The sequence below is a fragment of the Nannospalax galili genome, unplaced genomic scaffold (assembly GCF_000622305.1).
Source record: "Nannospalax galili isolate Female #2095 unplaced genomic scaffold, S.galili_v1.0 scaffold22, whole genome shotgun sequence".
NCBI classification, from domain to species: domain Eukaryota; kingdom Metazoa; phylum Chordata; class Mammalia; order Rodentia; family Spalacidae; genus Nannospalax; species Nannospalax galili.
In genome coordinates this window covers 379,077-398,372 of record NW_008347230.1, presented here as the reverse complement: position 1 = coordinate 398,372, position 19,296 = coordinate 379,077, and the positions used below count along the sequence as shown (strand labels likewise).

The 19,296-nt window shown below is 44.1% G+C and overlaps 2 protein-coding genes across 9 annotated transcripts in view; both read left to right on the top strand.

The window, feature by feature from the left end:
• Otud7b (OTU deubiquitinase 7B) overlaps positions 1–11,910 on the top strand; it is a 60,581-nt gene extending 48,671 nt beyond the window's left edge. For all 4 annotated transcript variants that reach the window (XM_008843731.3, XM_029568599.1, XM_017800792.2 and 1 more), the window contains 6 exons: positions 798–910; positions 2,848–2,975; positions 3,368–3,517; positions 4,568–4,682; positions 5,669–5,753; positions 7,811–11,910. In XM_008843731.3, the coding sequence (XP_008841953.1) occupies positions 798–910; positions 2,848–2,975; positions 3,368–3,517; positions 4,568–4,682; positions 5,669–5,753; positions 7,811–9,013 (1,794 nt within the window). In that variant the 3' untranslated portion in view covers positions 9,014–11,910. The remainder of the gene's footprint in view (positions 1–797; positions 911–2,847; positions 2,976–3,367; positions 3,518–4,567; positions 4,683–5,668; positions 5,754–7,810) is intronic.
• A 3,499-nt stretch (positions 11,911–15,409) lies between these two features.
• Mtmr11 (myotubularin related protein 11) overlaps positions 15,410–19,296 on the top strand; it is an 8,334-nt gene continuing 4,447 nt past the window's right edge. The window contains exons 1-10 of one of the 5 annotated variants that reach the window (XM_008843729.3): positions 15,410–15,751; positions 16,077–16,167; positions 16,582–16,703; positions 17,054–17,114; positions 17,278–17,420; positions 17,876–17,954; positions 18,061–18,196; positions 18,441–18,528; positions 18,652–18,740; positions 18,825–18,949. In XM_008843729.3, the coding sequence (XP_008841951.1) occupies positions 15,686–15,751; positions 16,077–16,167; positions 16,582–16,703; positions 17,054–17,114; positions 17,278–17,420; positions 17,876–17,954; positions 18,061–18,196; positions 18,441–18,528; positions 18,652–18,740; positions 18,825–18,949 (1,000 nt within the window). In that variant the 5' untranslated portion in view covers positions 15,410–15,685. Of the gene's footprint in view, positions 15,752–16,076; positions 16,168–16,581; positions 16,704–17,053; positions 17,115–17,277; positions 17,421–17,875; positions 17,955–18,060; positions 18,197–18,440; positions 18,529–18,651; positions 18,741–18,824; positions 18,950–19,296 lie in introns of those variants that run through there. The other 4 variants (XM_008843725.3, XM_008843727.3, XM_029568601.1 and 1 more) reach the window with 4 other exon arrangements.

The following is a 19,296-nucleotide window of genomic DNA, read 5'->3' as shown; positions in this document are numbered from 1 at the left end:
TGGTCTACATAGTGATTTCAGGCAAGCTGGGGCTACAGGGAGACCCTGTCTCAAAAAAAGACCAAAAATAAAATAAAATAAATTAAAATAAATTAAAATATAAAATAGGCTATAAAAGATAAGAACCAAAGAGTCCATTGCAATTTGCAATTTAGTATTTTCCTTTGCTAGAGTCAGATGGGTGAAGTGCTATGTGTGGGTGGGGTAGGAGGATAGTGAAGCGGATTACAGGAGTGAAAACAAGAACTGAAGAATATAAAGTGTGACATAGATTGCAATAAATTAAAATAAATTAAAATATAAAATAGGCTATAAAAGATAAGAACCAAAGAGTCCATTGAATCTTGCAATTTAGTATTTTCCTTTGCTAGAGTCAGATAGGTGAAGTGCTATGTGTGGGTGGGGTAGGAGGATAGTGAAGCGGATTACAGGAGTGAAAACAAGAACTGAAGAATATAAAGTGTGAGAAAGATCATAGATTGCTGGGCATGGTGGCACATGCATGTAATCATAGGACTTGGGGATGGATGCAAGAAGACCAGGAATTCAAGGCCATCCTTGACTACATAGCTAGTTCAAGGCCAGTCTGGAATACATGTCTCAAAAACAAAACTATTCTTTTATGGATCTTGACTATAAAAAGGAGAAGAAATTTGACTTTTAGTACAGGTATAAACCAAGTGCAAAGAGAATAGAGAATAGCATTAACAGTGACAGAGTTTGAGTACTTACTGCCTTTTAGAACTAATCTCTAATTATTTAATGTCCCCTTCATCATTGCACAATGTCTTTCACAGTCAGGGCTGGTATATACTGAAGATGAATGGCAAAAAGAATGGAATGAGTTGATCAAGCTAGCCTCAAGTGAACCCAGAATGCATCTAGGTACCAATGGAGCCAGTGGTGGTGGGTAAGTATGGCTAAGTGGGGGAATAGGAAATAATCTTTGTGGAGTCTTCACTGAGCTCTGAGATCTTCCACAACCCTGAATCTTAAGAGCTTTGTGCTAAAAGGATATTGGAGGGGGGCGAGAAGCCATGGCAAGGGCACAGACATATGTAGTAGCACAGTATATTTTTGGAACTATTGCTCAGTATTGCTACAATATAGAGAATGTGGTGCAAAGTGATAGATGAGACTGGGTAGCCCTCATTATGTGCCATGCTGATGTTTCTCTTGTACCATGTTAAGGAATTAGGATTGTATCCCTGGTAGACTTTGGAAACCTGCAGGACAAATAGGTCATCCTCATCAGTAAATAAATTACAAGGAAAATAAAAAGGGACAAGGAACTTAGGGAACCAAGAACATTCATAAAACTTATCAATTGGACTGTGATCACTTCTCAGCCTTTTGGCTAAGATCAAGTGTGTAGTATCAATTGGAATGTGAGAGCATTTATAAGAGAATTGGGAAAATGTGAATAATGTACTACATGTTAGAATTTTTAAGTGTGATTTAAAAGATATTGTGGTTTTTAAAAAGGATTCCTTTTCATACATAAAAACTGAAATATATACAGATGAAATAATATTCAGGATTTGCTTCAAAATAATCCAGTGGAATGGAAAGGGATAAGGAAGCAAACTGAGGTTTAAGTGAAGTGAAATTGGCCATGTATTTATAACTGTTTAAGATGGGTGGTAGATACATGAAGTTTAGTGAAATAGTCTTTCTTTTTCTAGTGTTGAGGACTAAACCCAGGGTCTCAAGCATACTAAGCATATGCTGTACCACTGAGTTATATTCCCAGCCCCCTGTTGTTCTCTCTAGTATTAAATATGCTTAAATTTTTGAAAACTTCCATAATAGGAAATTAAAATTATAATAACATGTAAGAATAATCTTGGATAATTACTTAAGATGCAAATTTTTGAACTACCATCCCATGAAATTCTAGTTGAGTTAGCATGAGTTGTAAGGCTCAGAAATCTGAGTTTGTACAAGCCCTCAAATGTTGAATAACATTGCTGGCTGAGGGATAAGAACCTTTGAATTTTAAGTATGAGATTCATGAGCAAATTTGTGTATTTGAATAACTGATACTCAAGCAGATGAAGAAGTGGAGGGAGACTGAGACTAGCAGCTGTAGAAATAATCCACAGGCCAGGGCTGAGGGTGTAAACAGAGTTAGAATGAGATACGTCAGAGGAGATCAGTAGAAGAGACACATAGGGAGTGGAGTTGATTCAGCCATGTGATTGGTTGAAGATAAGTGATAAAGAAGAGTAAATATTTTACAAATTTTGATCCAGCTACTGGGTAAATGGTGAAGCTGTTCTTTAAGGGAGCAGGATGAGGGATCTGGAGGTTTTCTTTCCTATGGCACGAATGTAGTGTATATTGTGGGTCAGGTAAGTGGGATGAGGCTGTGAGGTTGTGTCTTGGGCTATATGAGGAAGGTTGTCAAACAGATGAATATTAAGAGTTAGGGATTACCTCCAGATTTTTTTTTTAACATTTTAATTTTTTTGTGTATGTGCTTGGGAGTTGGTGATGAGTGTGCAGGTACCACTATGTGGGTGGAGGTCAGAGAACAACTATGGGGAATCAGTTCTGTCCTTCCACCATGTGGCTCAAGCCTGGCAGCAAACACCTTTACCCATCTCGCCAGCCAGGCCCTTACTTCCATATTTTTAGCACCTTTTCAACCCCAGAGCCTTTTTTTGGATTTCTCCATCATTGAAATGGAAATAAAAAGACTTATTGTAGCATAAAATAATCGGTGATAGTGGCAGCCTTAGGAGCAGAAAACCAAGGGAAGGCATTTTTCCCCCTCATAGGAACTGATTTCAGGACTCTTGTTTTCTTCCCTCTCCCTTCCACTCTCTCCTCCTGTCACTGTAGAGTGGAGAGTTCAGAGGAGCCCGTGTATGAGAGCCTAGAAGAGTTCCATGTCTTTGTCCTTGCTCATGTGCTCAGGAGGCCCATAGTTGTCGTGGCCGACACCATGCTGAGGGACTCCGGAGGGGAAGGTGAGTTAGCCAGTCAGTCCTCATTCTACTTCAAGAACTTTCCCACCCCCACCCCCCTGTATGCAGAGCCTTGGGCTGAACACTGACAGGATGACAGAAATGAGGATATATAGACCTGGGGGGAAAGGAAAAGGTAGAAATTAAAACAATGTAAAATTCTCAAGCAATTCAAAGGAAAGCTCTTGGGGTTAATTTACAAGACTTCTTGGGAAATAATTATTAAATAAATTAGAAGGAAAGATGTTCAGAACTCATTGAGGCCAGCTAGGGCCTCAATCAAGACACTCTATTTAAAGGGAGTTGGGGAGCTCAGTTGGGGAATGGGATAGAGAGACTGTGAACTAGGCAAAGGGATACATACCCTTAGTAATGACCTTTATGGCTTCCTGCAGCATTTGCCCCTATTCCTTTTGGAGGAATCTATCTGCCCTTGGAGGTTCCAGCCAGCCAGTGTCACCGATCTCCTCTGGTGCTTGCCTATGATCAGGCCCACTTTTCTGCACTTGTATCCATGGAGCAGAAAGAGAATGCCAAGGAACAAGGTGCTGAATCAATGTCTGTGTCTCTGTCTTTTGCTCTGCATTATTTTTGCTTCAAAAATGGAAATGTTAGGAGGAAGAAAGGGTTAAGGCCCATGCGAGCCCAGATACTGCCAGGTTATTTTTTTAAAGCCAAGTTATATAATATTGTCAGAGTTTTTTAATTAAAATAAAAAATTTTTGGTAGGGGCTGGAGAGATGGCTCAGCAGTTAAGAACACTCACTGCTCTTGCAGAGGACCTGGGTTGGATTCCCAGCACCTACATGGTGGCTGCAAACTGTCCTTAACTCTAGTTCCAGGGGAATCTGAAGCCCTCTTATGACCTCTGTGGCATTGCACGACATGGGTGTACTCACATACATGCAGGCAATACACTCATACACATAAAATAAAAATAAATAAAATACTTAAAAGATTTTTTTTTTGATGAAGAATATCTTCTGTTCCCTGTTCTGGAGCAAAGGTCTTGTGTTATAATTATAAGACCTTCTAAATGTTGCTTTGCTGTATTTGTCTTGTCTTTAGGACTTTGAATCCCTGAATACACAGTTTTGGCAAGAACATCATGAGAGCTGGAGAGTCAGGGCAATTAGAGATTAGTGGCCTAAATTTTATACTGGGTGGTAGGGGAAAAGGAGCCTATTGGACTTTAGTGTCAGAGTGATTCACATATAAGAGTTGAGAATTCGGGGCTGGAGAGATGGTTCAGTGGTTAAGAGTACTGACCTGCTCTTGCAGGTTTGAATCCCAGCACCCACATGGCATCTAACAGCTGTCTATAACTACAGTTCCAGGGGATCTGACACCTTTTTCTGTCCACCCTCTTGTGTCCTCTGTGTCACTGCATGACACAGGTGTACTTACATGCAGGCAAACCACTTGTACACATAAAAGTAAAAGTAAATAAAATAAAAATTAAAAAACCCAAGAGTTGAGAATTGGCTGCCATTAGTCATAAACCTGTGTATGATTTTAATGAAGTCAGTATATGTTCATTTGCCTTCTTCCTTCCTTTCTCAAGATGTCCCAACAGCATGTTTTTCCCTCCACAGCTGTGATACCGCTCACAGATTCAGAGCATAAGCTGCTGCCTCTGCACTTTGCTGTGGACCCAGGAAAGGGCTGGGAGTGGGGCAAAGATGACAGTGACAATGTCCGATTGGCCAGGTGAGACAAGCTTAGCTGTTTTGTCTACTTCACAGCTGAGCTCTTCTTCCACATGCAGTAGCCCTGTCCCCACAGGTTTTTCTTAGCTCAGAGGCAAGACGGTCACATGCTGACTCTAGTTTGGGAAGATGAAGAGATGGAGGACTGGCTGGGCATCAGAACTCTGGGATCTTGCAGCTGCTTTGTCTTCCTTGCTTGTTCTTTTCTTTGAGTAAGGAGAGTATTCCTGCCTGGATACATCCCAGAACCCCCAAAACGGTGCAAAAATCAAGATAATAAAGCACATTTGATTCTAAGCCTATGTCAGAAGAGTTTTAAAATAATTAACCAAAATAATCTGCTCTTGAATTTTATCTTTCTGGCATGTAGATAGCAAAGGAAACTCACCCATCCCTCAAACCCTCCATCTTGCCTTCCTGTGGTCTGTTTAGCTAATTCCTCCTGCCTCCCTCCATAACGTCTCTACAGAGCATATGAATGTTAAAAATTCATCCCTACCTCTTACCCAGTGCTTCTTCTTTAGAGACTTGGAATTTTGGGAGCTGACTGAATGGGTTTGACTTTAAAGTCTAGTGCTTAATGGCTTTAAAAAATATAAGATCTGGGGGCTGGAGAGATGGTTTAGCAGTTAAGAGCACTGGCTGCTCTTGCTGGAGGACCTGGGTTTGATTCCCAGCATCCATGTGTTGGCTAACAGCTGTCTATAATTCCAGTTCCAAGAGATGTGATGCCCTCTCCTGGCTTCTGTGGGCATTGCATGACATGGGTGTACATAACTCATAAAATTAAAAAAAAAAGACTTAGAGCAGGCATGGTGGCCCACATTTACCCTAGCACTCAGGAGGCTAAGGTATAACAACAGTAATAACAATGCCTACTGTTTAGCATCTTCTAGTTTCCTGACACTGTATGGAGTCCTTTCCAAAGGAGTACTTTGCTTCTAAAAGGTCATAGTATGTTAAAATTTTTTTTTCTCCTTTTTGCAGTATAATTCTATCCCTGGAGGTCAAATTGCATCTGCTGCATAGCTATATGAATGTGAAGTGGATCCCGCTGTCCTCTGATGCACAGGTGAAGGCTACGCCAACCCATAACCTCACTTTCAGAGTGAGAACAAGATCTGGCTATGCTCACCCTCAAATCTGTTCTAAGTGATAGCTTCTGAGTCTAGAAGATAGAATACTCCTTCCTCCCTTCTACCTGTTAGTTTCCTTTATGGTCTATATGTCTTCAACCAGGCTCTGCTTTCTCATTTACTTGTCTTTTTTTTTTTTTTGAGACAGAGCCTCCCTGTAGCCCCAGCTGTTCTGGATTTGCTATGTAGACCAGGCTGGCCTTGAACGCACAGAGAACCGCCTGCCTCTGCCTCCCAGGTGCTGGGATTAAAGGCTTGCACCACCGAGCCTGGTTAAAACTATATTCTTAAAGAAACTCTTTTTAAGAAAATTCTTTTTGATTTATTTTTATTTTGTGTATGAGTATTATGCTTGCATAAGCGTAAGTGCACCCATGTTGTGCCATGCCCACAGAGGTCAGAAGAGGGCATTGGATCCCCTGGAACTGGAGTTACAGATGCTTGTTAGCCGTTATGTCAGTGCAGGGATTCGAACCTGAGTCTTCTGCAAGAACAACTGGTGATCTTAACCTCTGAGCTATCTCTCTAGCCCCAAGAAAAACTTTTTTTTGGTCTTCTTGAGACAGGGTCTCTGTGTAGACCCAGCTGGCCTGGAACTTGCTATGTAGACCAGATTGGCCTTGAACTCATAAAGATCTGCCTGCTTCTGCCTCTGGAATGCTGGGATTAAAGGTGTGTGCCACCACACCCAGCTAAGAAACTTAAAAAAAAAAAAATTATCTATCTATCTATCTATCTATCTATCTATCTATCATCATCTATCTATCAATTTATTTATTTTGGCCTTTTTGAGACAGGGTCTCCCTATAGCCCCAGCTGTCCTAGAACTCACTATGTAGACCAGGCTGGCCTTGAACTCACAGAGTGCTGGGATTAAAGGTGTGAGCCACTACATGCAGCCCTATTTTTATTTTTATGTGTATGAGTGTATTGCCTGCATGTATGTGAGTGCACTCATGTCCTGCAGTGCTGTGGAGGTCAGAAGAGGGCTTCGGATTCCACTGGAACTGGAGTTAAGGACAGTTCGTAGCTGCCATGTAGGTGCTGGGACTCGAACCTGGGTCCTCTGCAAGAGCAGTCAGTGCTCTTAACCACTGAGCCATCTCTTCAGCCCCAAGAAACACTTTTTAAAGAAAAAAACCAAAGGCCTGGTGTGGTGGTGCGTAAATTTAATCCCAGCAGAGGCAGGTGGATATCTGTGAATTTGTCCCTACCCCTCCTGTGTAGATAGATCTCTGTTTTGATCAGAAACAGACAATATCAAAAGAGTTCCTGGTTACATGAGTTTAGGACCACAGGCAAACCTATGAACTCTAGAGTGCTGAATGTATAAAAAGTACGCTTGATTGCTTGTGATTAGTTAAAATTTTCTTAAGATTAATTTTGAACAGAATTTGATATAGACAAACATGTAATAAAGATCATTCTGGTATCTGAAAAGTATTTTTCCAGCCGGACATGGTGACACATGTCTTTAATCCCAGCACTTGGGAGACAGAGGCAGGAGGATCTCTTTGGGATCAAAGCTGGCCAGCTTGGTCTACATAGTGAGTTCTAGGTCATCTGGGGCTACAGGGAGACCCTGCCTCAAGAAAATAAAAAGTCAGAGGCCTTGTATTGTATTGCTTCATTGCTCTGAAGCAGTTAGGCTTTGGATATATCCTTGTTAGAGAAGGGTGTCGAATTAGAGTGAGTGGGATAAAAGATATCAGGTTATATCCTCCCTTGGCCATAGCAGAGCTACCTGGAGCCAGTGAAGGGCAGTGGCCTCCTGGGTGACTCTTTTCTCATGTCACTAGTCCTGCTCTGGTGCTGAACAGTCACTCTAAGGATGGAGTTCACAGTATACATTCTACCCTTTTTCTACGTTGCTAATTCCCATAGCAGGGACTGCAGGGAGCCCTGTGAACCAATAGATAGATTCCAGGTCTGTGGGAGTTTCCCCACAGCAGCCCAGTCAGATAATGGTCAATGTTGTTCTTATTTCTTGTAGGCTCCTCTGGCCCAGCCTGAGTCCCCAACAGCATCAGCTGGAGATGAGCCCCGATCCACTCCTGAATCTGGAGAATCAGACAAGGAGTCGATTGGCAGCAGTTCTACCAGCAATGAGGGTAACAGGCGGAAGGAGAAGTCAAAAAGAGATCGGGAAAAGGACAAGAAAAGAGCAGATTCTGTGGCTAACAAACTGGGCAGCTTCGGCAAAACCTTGGGCAGCAAGCTTAAGAAGAACATGGGGGGCCTGATGCACAGCAAGGGCTCCAAGGCTGGAGGGGTGGGAATTGGGTCAGGGGTAAGCAGTGGCACCGAGACACTGGAGAAGAAGAAGAAGAATAACTCACTGAAGAGCTGGAAGGGTGGCAAGGAGGAGGCAGTGGGGGATAGGCCTGTATCTGAGAAGCCCACATCAGAGTCTGTTGGCAATGGAGGGAGCAAGTATAGCCAGGAGGTGATGCAAAGCCTGAGCATTATGAGGATTGCAATGCAAGGGGAGGGCAAATTTATTTTTGTTGGAACCCTGAAGATGGGTCATCGGCACCAATATCAGGAGGAGATGATCCAGCGCTACCTTTCAGATGCTGAGGAGAGATTCCTGGCAGAGCAGAAGCAGAAGGAGGCTGAAAGGAAAATCATGAATGGAGGGCTAGTTAGTGGGCCTCCTCCAGCCAAAAGGCCCGAGCCAGATGGTGGGGAGGAGCAGCCTAGTACCTCCCCAGCAGAGTCCAAGGCAATGGCATTCTCCACTGGCTACCCTGGGGGCTTTACTATCCCTAGACCTTCTGGGGGTGGAGTCCACTGCCAGGAACCCCGAAGGCAGTTAGCAGGGGGTCCATGTGTAGGGGGGGTACCACCATATGCCACCTTTCCCAGACAGTACCCTTCTGGGCAACCCTACCCTCACCAGGACAGCATCCATTCTCTGGAGCCAGGCAAGGATGGAGCTCACAGGGGTGCTTTGTTACCACTCCATTTCCGCGTGGCTGATTCCTATAGCAATGGCTACAGAGAGCCTCCTGAGCCAGATGGATGGGCTGGTGGTCCCCGGGGGCTTCCCCCAACCCAGACCAAATGCAAACAACCGAACTGCAGCTTCTATGGACACCCTGAGACAAACAACTTCTGCTCTTGTTGTTATAGGGAAGAACTGAGGAGGAGGGAACGGGAACCCAGTGGGGAACTGCTGGTACACAGGTTCTGAATGGGTAGAACTGAGGAGGAGGGAACGGGAACCCAGTGGGGAACTGCTGGTGCACAGGTTCTGAATGGGTAGAACCTTGAAGGGAAACAGCTAAACAAAATTTAAGCTCAAATCTTTGGCTCATCAAGACCCAGCCATGATGTTGATTGGGCAAGTGCAGAAATGTTTGTGGGGCCTAGAAACTTAAAATGAGTGTGTATGCTGGTGTGCTGCCAGCCTGGCAAGAGCTGGACAGGGCTGTAACAGTGCCTCAAGGGCTGGACTATTCCTTTACAGAGTTCGACTTGAGACTACAGAGGTAGAGGGGGAAGATTGTGATTCTAGCTCATAACCCCTTGGGGTTACTTCCCAGGCCTAAGGAAATGCAGGGAAATGCTTGGTGTATGGGGGTGGGAAGTGGGTGGACATCTGGGGGAGGAACGTGTAAACAAGGTTCTCAGTCAGTTAAAGGAAAAAAATAGACCAAAGTTCATTTAGGTTAGGAAAAAAAGCACAGGGGGTGGAGCTGGGAGTATAGATCGAAACTGAGATCAAACAAATTTGATTTGGGTTTGAATTAGATATTAGGGTTGGATAAATTCTTCCTCATGAAGGATCAAGGCAGTAATGTGTGTTCTTGGTCTGGTTAGAAAGAAAGGATAGTTTAAATCCCAGTTTATGGACATAGGAAAGCGAGGAACTTAAATAAGGGTTTTCTTTTTCCTCTTTATGTTTTATTTTCTTCTAGATAGTCGCCTGCCATCTGTTCTAGTTTTAGGGAGATTGCCTATTGCCCCCTGTCTTTTCCTCATCCTTGCTGAGGACAGCTAACTTAAGAAGTTGTGATTTTTTTTTTTTTGAAAGATTTTATTTTAAAAGAAAGTTCCCTCTGAGAAAGATAAGAGCATTGAGAAGAGAAGCTATGGGCACTGAATTTTCTTCAGCTGAATGGTACAGAGTGATCTATTTTTTTAACTACTTAGCAATAACCACATGTGGGGTTTGAATGCACCTAAGGAGCGGTGGAAGGAGGCCAGATATTTGGCCAGACTGTTTCAAACAAAACCAAAAACCTACATAAAACCCTCTATACTCTGCTGCTGTGTTTCTGTAGAAAGCAACTTATTTTATTGACTAATTTTTTAAAGAAAAAGACCCAAACAAGATTTTTTTAATTACTATCTCCCCCCCCCCCCCCGCAAGTGATTTTTTTTTTTCTCCTTCCTGTCTACTTTTGGAGAAGGAACCTAACATCTTGGCTTCTTTTGTTAAGCCATAGCTGACCTTAATCTGTGGTTAGTTTATTAAAATAACAAAAAATACTTTGTAAGAAAAGTTATTTTTGATATTAGGACTGAAACATGGGATGGGGCTAGGGGCCATTTATAAAGGTAACTAGAGAAATATATTTTAGTGAACTACAGCTACAGGCCACAGATTAGTCCTAGTGAGCTGATCTGCTGGATTGCTCCCTTTCCCTGAGCCAACCCTGTTCTCTAGCGGGTGGGAGTGGACACAGTGAGAGCTCCCTTGCAATTTGCACAAAGCACAAGTCTGGACAGCTTATTCTCTGGCCAGAGCCGTATCTAAGAGCTTTAAACCAGAAGACTATCCTGGGCCAATTTTCTTTTTATTTTTTCTAGGGAAAAAAATCATCTATGCAATTATCTACACTCCTGGGTGCATATGAAGAAGGGGTATAAGTGTACTTAAGTGTCCAGAGTGCTAGCAGGCTGCTTCCATACTGGCATGTCTCTCTTGAGGTTTATACCCATCAGCCATCTAGTGAAATGTAATCCTTACATGTGATCCAAGTCACACATGGCACTGTGCGTGTATGTGTGTGAATTGTGTATGTGGTGTGGAGATTGTCTACATGTTTCTTCTGTCTAGTCAGGAAAATTATTCTATGTGCCTCCCCCCAACTCAGTTAAGGAGGAACAGTTCCTTTTTCCTCAACAAATTTGAAAGTCACTTATGTTCCAAGTCTGTCACTCTGTGGATTTAATAAGTTCCTATTGTGATTTTTAGACTTTTGTTTCTTTGCTATGTAACCCTGGCTGGTAATACTTGCTGTTATAGCCTAGGCTAGCCTTGAATTCATAGCAACCCTCCTGTCTCCGTCTCCTGAGTGCTGGGATACGGTTGTGAGCCCCCACACCCAGATTTCTTAGGGCTGGACCCTGGTCTGAGAGGAGTGTTCCCCACGGTGCATAATTTAAAGGATTTTTTTTTTTTTTTTTGAGACAGGATCTCACTCTGTAGGCCAGGCTGGCCTCAAATTTGTGATTCTCCTGCCTCAGCCTTTCAAGTGCTGGAATTACCCCACACCCATAGATATGTTTCTAAAATTTCAGTATTTAAAACATTAATAACCCCAAACCTATATTGAACAAAATATCAAAACCTTAGGCTCTAACAGGAATGGCACTAGGGTAAGAGAAATGAGCCTCTATTAAACAAACGTGGGATGAATCCTGTCTTCATTTAAATTTTGGTATGTTCATAATTTTTTACATTTTAATTTAAAAAGATAGTGCATCAGGATAGTATTTATCTTGATTGGTGGGTCTTAAGCACTCCTTCAGTTGTGTGCCCAAGGTGAGTGCCTTGTTCAGTCCCATAGGTTTGTCTCATTTCTGAAGTTTGAACAACACTAGTGAGACTGCCATCAACTGAGCTTCTATCCCTTACACACTAGACACCAGCAGCTCAAACCCTCACCCTCATTTGCACTGCTTGCACCACTCCTATATCATAGGATGCTGGCCTGGTAACAGACCAGGGGTTTTCCCAGAGAAGAAAACAAGGGAAGTTGGTTCTCCATTGGACTGCTGTGTTTGAACTTGATCTGTTATTAGATTGTATTTAACACTTTTGTTTTTAAAAACTGAGGACAAATGAAAAACAGAAACCTGTATCATGTTTGTTTTATTTATACTCTACCCACTCCTAATTCCTTTTGCCTTTTCAAAGAGGGGGAAAAAAAGGAATTCTAGGTGGAAGGAAGGGCATTTTAAGAGTGAGTATGGTAAAATAGAGCTTTAGGCTCTTTAGATTTTTGTTAAATTATTTTTTACTTGGGAAGATGACATGGAAAAAATCTCCATTTTAAGGGACCATGAGACAACAGATTTTTTTTTAAAGTAGGAAACAACGAAGTTTATTTTACTTTTTTTGGGGGGGAGAGGGGTTACATAGGTTGGGGTTAAAGAATAATGAATGCCTGGGAAACAAATGACAAAGAGTAGTTCATGATTATTTTTGGAAGAGGAAGGAGAATAGGCAAGTCCATGCAATTACTGTTTTAGGAGGGAGGGTTACATGGAATGCACACAAATGAGTGAAACCTCCCTGGTTAAGGAAGGTTATGTGAGTGATGGGGCAGGTGGACCCTTGTACCCCTTCATAAGATATGACCTCATCTCCTAGGCTTCCATTTAGGTGCACTTAGTTCTTTTACTCCAGGGCATCTGGGGTCCTACTGAAAAGTCTGAATGGAGAGGGGGAAATCAGGGTTCCCATTTTCCTCCTTTTCACTTAATAAACCCTCTCCACCCTACATTATCTTGTCCCCAGTGGAGAACAATACACTATAGGGTAGGTTTCCAAACCCTTTTAACCCATGCTAACTTAATGGACAGTTGCAAATGGTTTTTCCTCATACTTGTTTTTGTAAATGATAGAAATTATATATATTTTAGGGTTGTTTTGGGTCTTTTTGAGACAGGGTTTCCCTATAGCTCCAGCTGACCTGGAATTCACTATGTAGATCCAGCTGGCCTCGAACTCAGACCAGCCTACCTCTGCCTCCCAAGTGCTGGGACTACAAGTGTGTACCATGCTCGGCTCATATTTTTCAGTTTTTAACACTCAATCTCTTGAAGAGTAAGGGATAGTGTTTAAGGCCTTAAAACAGAAGCACCTTCCCTCTCCATAGGTTTGGTTTCTTCTCATAGCAAAACCAAAGTCCACAGATCAATAAAGCAAATTGCCAGTGACTTTTCATTATTTGGGAGGTGATGCCAAGAGCTGGCTCTGAGATCTGGCCCTTGCCATTCCTACACCTTCCAATCACAGCACAAGTTTCCAGTCACTTTCTTTTCTCTCAATAAAGGAACATTCAGAAATGATTGGAGTTATTCAGACACCTCTGGACTCTCTTTATCCAAGCAGGCAGTGCTCAGCCATCTAGCCACAGGTGAGAGGACAGAATTGGAAGCCTTTTCCTGGCCTGGAGTCACCTGCACCCCATGTGTTTAGAATTTTCTTCTCTTCCATCCATCCCCTTCAACTGCAATTTAGTGAGTCATACAGGCACTCTTGTCTTTTATTAATACTTTGCAGATACCCAGTCTGTAAATCCAAGGGTACTTTGTTTCCTGTGCTTAAGCTGATTAACAAAATATGTCTCCATATAGACTTTCCCTGTGCCACCTCCCTCCATTGGCTGTGTGGGTAGGGGGCAACAGAAAGCAACAGAAGTTGGTTATGAGGAGCTGGGAGTGGGGAGGACCTTGGCCTCTTTCTGTGCTTAAAACTGGATCTGTGATTCATCCTGTGAGTCACTCAGCTCCACCTCCCTCCTCCAGCTGCCCCTCCCAGCAGCCCTTGCTCCTGGCACAAACCTGTAACCAGAACAGGATTCTGAAAATGGAAAAATCTGATGTAGCCCCTTGTCTCTCTCCACCCTTCCTTTCCATCCAGTGAAGTGGGTTTGTGCTAGGGGTGGTGAGAGATAGTCTTCCTGTCACCTAACACTCAGCTGCTACCCCTGTGCATTCCTGGTTAGGTGCTGATCCAGATCACCCAGTTTATTTTTCCCTCTGATTTTTCCCTATTCTGATTTCCCTCTGTATTCTACTGCTCCCATACCTCTAAGTATTAAATAACAGAATGAGGCTCTTCAAGGGTGGTGGGGAGAAGAAAAGTGGGTTGAAGGGTTTTAAAACGGTCACACCTCTTCCTATGCTGTTTTATTACAGCACATACTTTCTTCCCCAAGACGTCCATGGAACTTAGTGGTGTGTGGTGGTGGTGCAGCCTTTGGGGCTTCTGCAGTCAGGCTTCTGGGCCCCCTTGCTAGCAAGTGCACACCTGTTTGTTCCAGACTGACTTCTGTTTTTGCTAGCTTCACTATTTCCACAGTTGCAGCCAAAACAGGGAACTTTGGAAGCTAAGGCTAGAAGAGGGTGTGTGCTAGGGGGAGGAGAGTGTTGAATGTCACTTTGGAAAATGGACCCCACCCAGGGATTGCTGCCTCTGTACAGACTCAAAAACAATAAAACAACAGCTCATTAACTCCTATTTAGTATTTCATTTCCTGTCTTTTACATGTCAACATTTTTGCTCTCAGCCGCATCTTCGCTTCTCTCCTAGCCCCATACCCCCATCTTTGCTTCCTGGATGTCAGAAGGGAAGGAGGGCTGTGATCAAGGAGCTTTTGAAAAGAGCTTTCCAACCCTTAGTTTTCAAAGTCCTGAACATGAATCATTCATTAGGAGATCTGGTTACTGGGTTGGAGGAGCGGGGTCATGTACCTGGGCTGGGCTGGGGGGTAGGGGAGGAATATGCTGGAGCTGGAAGAGTGAGTGAGTGAGTGAGTGTGTGTGTGTGTGTGTGTGTGTGTGTGTGTGTGTGTGGTGTGTGTGTGTGAAGTGCTAAGATCTTTTCCTTGACTTCCTAGCCTCAGCTCCACTCCCAAGATTTGCACACCCAGCTTATTTGTGCTGTGCCTGAGTCCCAGACACACCAGCTCCTCCTGCTCCACCCTTAAGGTGTGTCACTCTCAGGAAAAGGACACAAGGTCCAGTTCCCATTTACTTTTCTCTAGCACCGTTGTTAGGTTTGTCTGAGAGGTGGTAAGAAGCCCTCGACTACTTTGCATTCTCTCTTTAAACTTAAAAAAAAAATTTTTACATTTTTATTTTATGTGTATGTGTGTATGTAGGTAAGTGCACCCGTGTACTGCAGTGCCCGAGGAGGTCAGAAGAGGCTGTCGGATCCCCTGGGACTGGTGTGACGGACAGTTGTTAGCTGCCATGTGGGTGCTGGGATTTGAACCCGGGTCTTCTGCAAGAACAACTAGTGTTCTTAACTGCTGAGCCATCTCTCCAGCCCCGAATTCTCTCTTTAAGACAAAAATGAAAATAAAAACAAACGTTCCGCCATCACAAAACCCATAAATAAACCAGATAGGAGCCTCCCAGTGTTTTATCACTGAAAGAGCTGAGAGGTAGCCCAAATTGTTCCAGTTTAATAATCACATTACTGCTCCCCTCAATGCCCCAATATTCATGAACAGGAAGAGTCTAAGATGTGGAATTGAGTAAAGAGGGGAATCTGGGTATTTCTCAGTTCCCCCATTTCTCCCATCTTTCTCAAGCTCCTCCATTTCCTCTCTACTTTCTAAAAATTGTGTGTATTCTCCTTTAAGGGGCTGGGCATCCCTCCGGTCCTCTCCAGAGTCCATTGAAGTTTCCGTGGAGCCTCCTCTGCCGGGCAGGATACACCTCTCAAATAAGACCCTCAAATTGCTCCTTTTACCTCAAATGCTCCTTTCTCTTGTGTCCTCCCCCTTCCCTTCTCTCTAACCTCTCTCCCCTCCTCCAAGAATCAACCTCTCTCAGAGAAGTTGAGCATATTTGAGGTCTCCCACCCTTAACTGCTCCATTCCCGGATGGAGTCAGAGAAATGTGGTGGGGGAGCCGGGGCCAGAGTTTCAACATTTTCCCTCAGAAGGAGGATCCAGAGATGGGGGTAAGGAGAAGGAATCTGGAGAGGGGTGGGGGACTGGCTAGAGAGTGTGAATGGGGATGCTGTGGAGATTAAAGGGGAAGGATCTAGATGAAGAGGGTGTGTCTGGCTTATCAACCTCTGTTGATGGAGCTTGGTCTGCCTTCTTCAGTCTCAGGTTCCAGTTCTCATTATCCATTAACCAGCCCCTCCCTGTACTGTCTGCTAACCCTGGGCCTGAGGTCCCAGAAGAGGCAGAGGCTCCATGAGGGTCCCCAAAGGCAGCTGCTGAACAAATCCCAGACCCTGGGGTTGGGGAGGCCCCAGATTAACTCTCCACCCTTCCCAGCTCTCTGGACCAAAGTCTGTCCAGGGAAGCAGGATGCTGGAACCCAGTAGACGTCAGCTTGGCAGTTGTCTGGCCTCTGGTTGCCTCCCAGGTAATAATCTAATCTTCCCCCAGACTTTTCCAGAATTTCTCCTACCTTAATCTTGTTTCATACTCTCATCAAGATACTCCATTGGTTTCCTGTCTCAAAGTGCTTCTGCCTGAGGCTTGTTGTCCTATCTATTCAGAGATGGTTGAGAGTTTGGACCTTGATATTCTCTCTGCTTTCTTGACCTGGTTACTCCTTTACTCAATAGCTAACTGAGTGCCTACTATTGTTCTATGCACTGTTAGAATTACAAAGGTTTTAAAAGATACAAATTCTTTTCCCTCAAGCTTGCATTCTACAAGGTTAGGGAAGGCTTTGAATCTCTTTTTAGATTGCCCTGTCTCAGAGGAGTAGGTGTATAAAAGTGTGGGTAGTACTGGAAATAGCCATAACCTAGCTTCCCTTTTTCCCCCTTAGGGGAGCAGATCCTAGCATGGGCCCCTGGACTGAGGAAAGGGCGGGAACCAGAATTGCCTGGAACTCTGATCTGCACCAATTTTAGGGTCACCTTCCAACCTTGTGGATGGCAGCGAAGTCAGGTGAGATGGTTAATGTAATAGAAAAAAACTGAAGCTGGACATAGTGGCACCTGCTTGTGATCCCAGCATTGGGGAGGCTGAAGTGGAGGATCCTAAGTCCAGGTTAGCCCAGGTTACATACCAATACTGTTTCTAAAACACAAAACAAAATATGGACTACTAGAGTGAAATGGATAAAGGAGTCTAGAAGCAATTAGACAAATACTATGGATTAAGACTTGGCTTTTGAATGTATCAGTGAGGGGAGGAAAGTTCCTATTTCTAGGAAAGTTGCTCTCTGCAGAGGAAGGAGGAGGCACCAAAGTAGGGCATTTCAGATTTCTGTAGCATCAGTTATGTGCTTCCTTTAGGACACTCCCCTGAGCAGTGAATATGATTTTGCCCTGGTCAACATTGGGCGATTAGAGGCTGGTAAGTCAGGGTTGGGGGAGGTTGGTAAAAGGGGTGTTGGAGCCCTCCTCATCCTCCCTATTCTCAGAAGACAGACAGTCAGGGGTGGGTTGGGGGGGTGGACCAGAAGAGTTCCTTCTGGAATGACCCCATAGTTACCCTGCTCTTTAACTCTTGACTTCAGTGAGTGGCTTGTCGCGTGTTCAGCTCCTCCGTCCAGGGTCCCAGCTTAAATTCATCCCTGAAGAGATTCTGATTCATGGCCGAGACTTCCGGCTGCTCAGAGTTGGTTTTGAGGCTAGAGGGCTAGAGCCTCAGGCTTTTCAGGTAAAAAGGCTTTAAGAGAAAATCCTTCCTCATCTTAGAAACCTAGGGTCCTTTCCCTGGCAGTTCCCACTACTACATGCTCCAGGGTGTCTCTCATTTCTCTTGCTGAAGGAGCAGCTTAAAGGCTTAATAAATAATAGTTTAGTGAGGGGGAGGGGCCTGAACTCTAGCCTGGCTCTATCAACTACCAGCAGTAGATGGGTGAGTTTTTGCCTCTGAAAAATGTGGAACGTTGGATAATATCTCGAGTCTTTCAGAATTAATATTCTATGATTCTGTGGTTTCAGATTTGTTCTTCTGACCCCAGCCCCTATGGTCTATGGAAGCCCTCCTTCTCTGGGGTGCTTTGGTGCTCTTCTCTGTTGGTGATTACAACAGTAGAATGAATGTGCTCTATTTCATTCTTTTTACTTCTTCAGCCTAAGGCCAAAGGATGGAATATGTTTTTCTCCTAGGTAACCATGGCCATTGTTCAGGCGAGAGCTCAGAGTAGTGAAACCCAGCCATCTGGAGGAATAACCCTGAGCAAAGCTGGTGAGTGAGGATGCTTTAGGATGAGGAAATGATAAGGAAGTCTGAAAAGGCAGAGAGGGCTAAAGACAAAAGAGCTAAGAAGTTGTCCTTGATTCCTCTGTCCCAGGCAAAGCTTCTAGCTCTGGAAAACCACCTATTCCTCTCTTGGAGACTTTAGAAGACTGGGAAACTGAGAGGAAGAAGCAGGGGGCCAGAGGCTGGAGAGTCAGCACGGTCAATGAGAGGTTTGACGTAGCTACCAGGTGATCTCCTAGTCCACCCTGACCCCTGCTGTCCATCCAGTCTTCCCATAGTTCCTTGATCTTCTAAGGTAGTACTTCCCATAAACTCTAGCCTCCTATGAAATTTGCAAAGTGATTCTCATTACCTCTATCTTCAAACCCTGAGATCCCTTAGAATGGTTTCTCCAAAGCAATTCATGTCAAAACAGCTTTCTACTATCAGAGGTCACTTAGCCAAAGTGTGACATCACTCTTAATTTTTCAGCCTCTCTCGTTACTTCTGGGTCCCTAACCGAATTCTGGATAGTGAGGTCAGAAGAACATTTGCTCACTTCCATCAGGGCCGTGGACCGGTCAGTATGAGATTGCAGGGTCAGAGGCAAGTGATGAGAGGGTTTTCTGTGAGGTCATTATGGGAGCAAGGGTAGCTTGAGGCTAGTTTCTTCAACAATGGTCCTCTTCTCACCCATCTGAAGCGTTTGTCCTGGCATCATCCTTGGGGCAGTGACCTTCTCCGAAGTGGAGGCTTCTATACAGCCAGTGACCCAAACAAAGAAGATATCAGGTAAGGGGTCTTGATAAAATTCAAGGGATAAGTGTTCCAAGAAGAGTCCTTACCTTAATTTCTGACTCCCTTCCTTCCCTCCAGAGCAGTGGAGTCCATGTTGCAGGCTGGGCATTCTGATGTTGTTTTGGTAGATACTACGGATGAGATGCCTAGTCTTGCCGATATCCAACTTGCCCACTTGAAACTGAGGGCCCTTTGTCTGCCTGGTGAGGATAACTTTTGATCCCTGGCCCCTAGGTCTACTGACCCTAACCTAGTTTACTATTTTGTCTGCTATAGATGAATAATCCTTTAGTCCCAGCACTCGGGAGGCAGAGACAGGCAGATCTCTGTGAGTTCAAGGCCAACTTGGTCTACATAGTGAGTTCCAGGCCAGCTGGGGCTACAGGGAGACTGTCTCAAAAAGGCAAAAAATAAATATTATGCCGAGCGTGGTTTCCGCACGCCTATAATCCCAGCACTCAGGAGGCAGAGGCAGGTGGGTATCTGTGAGTTCGAGGCCATCCTGGTCTATAAAGTTCTAGGCCATCTGGGGCTACAGGGAGACCCTGTC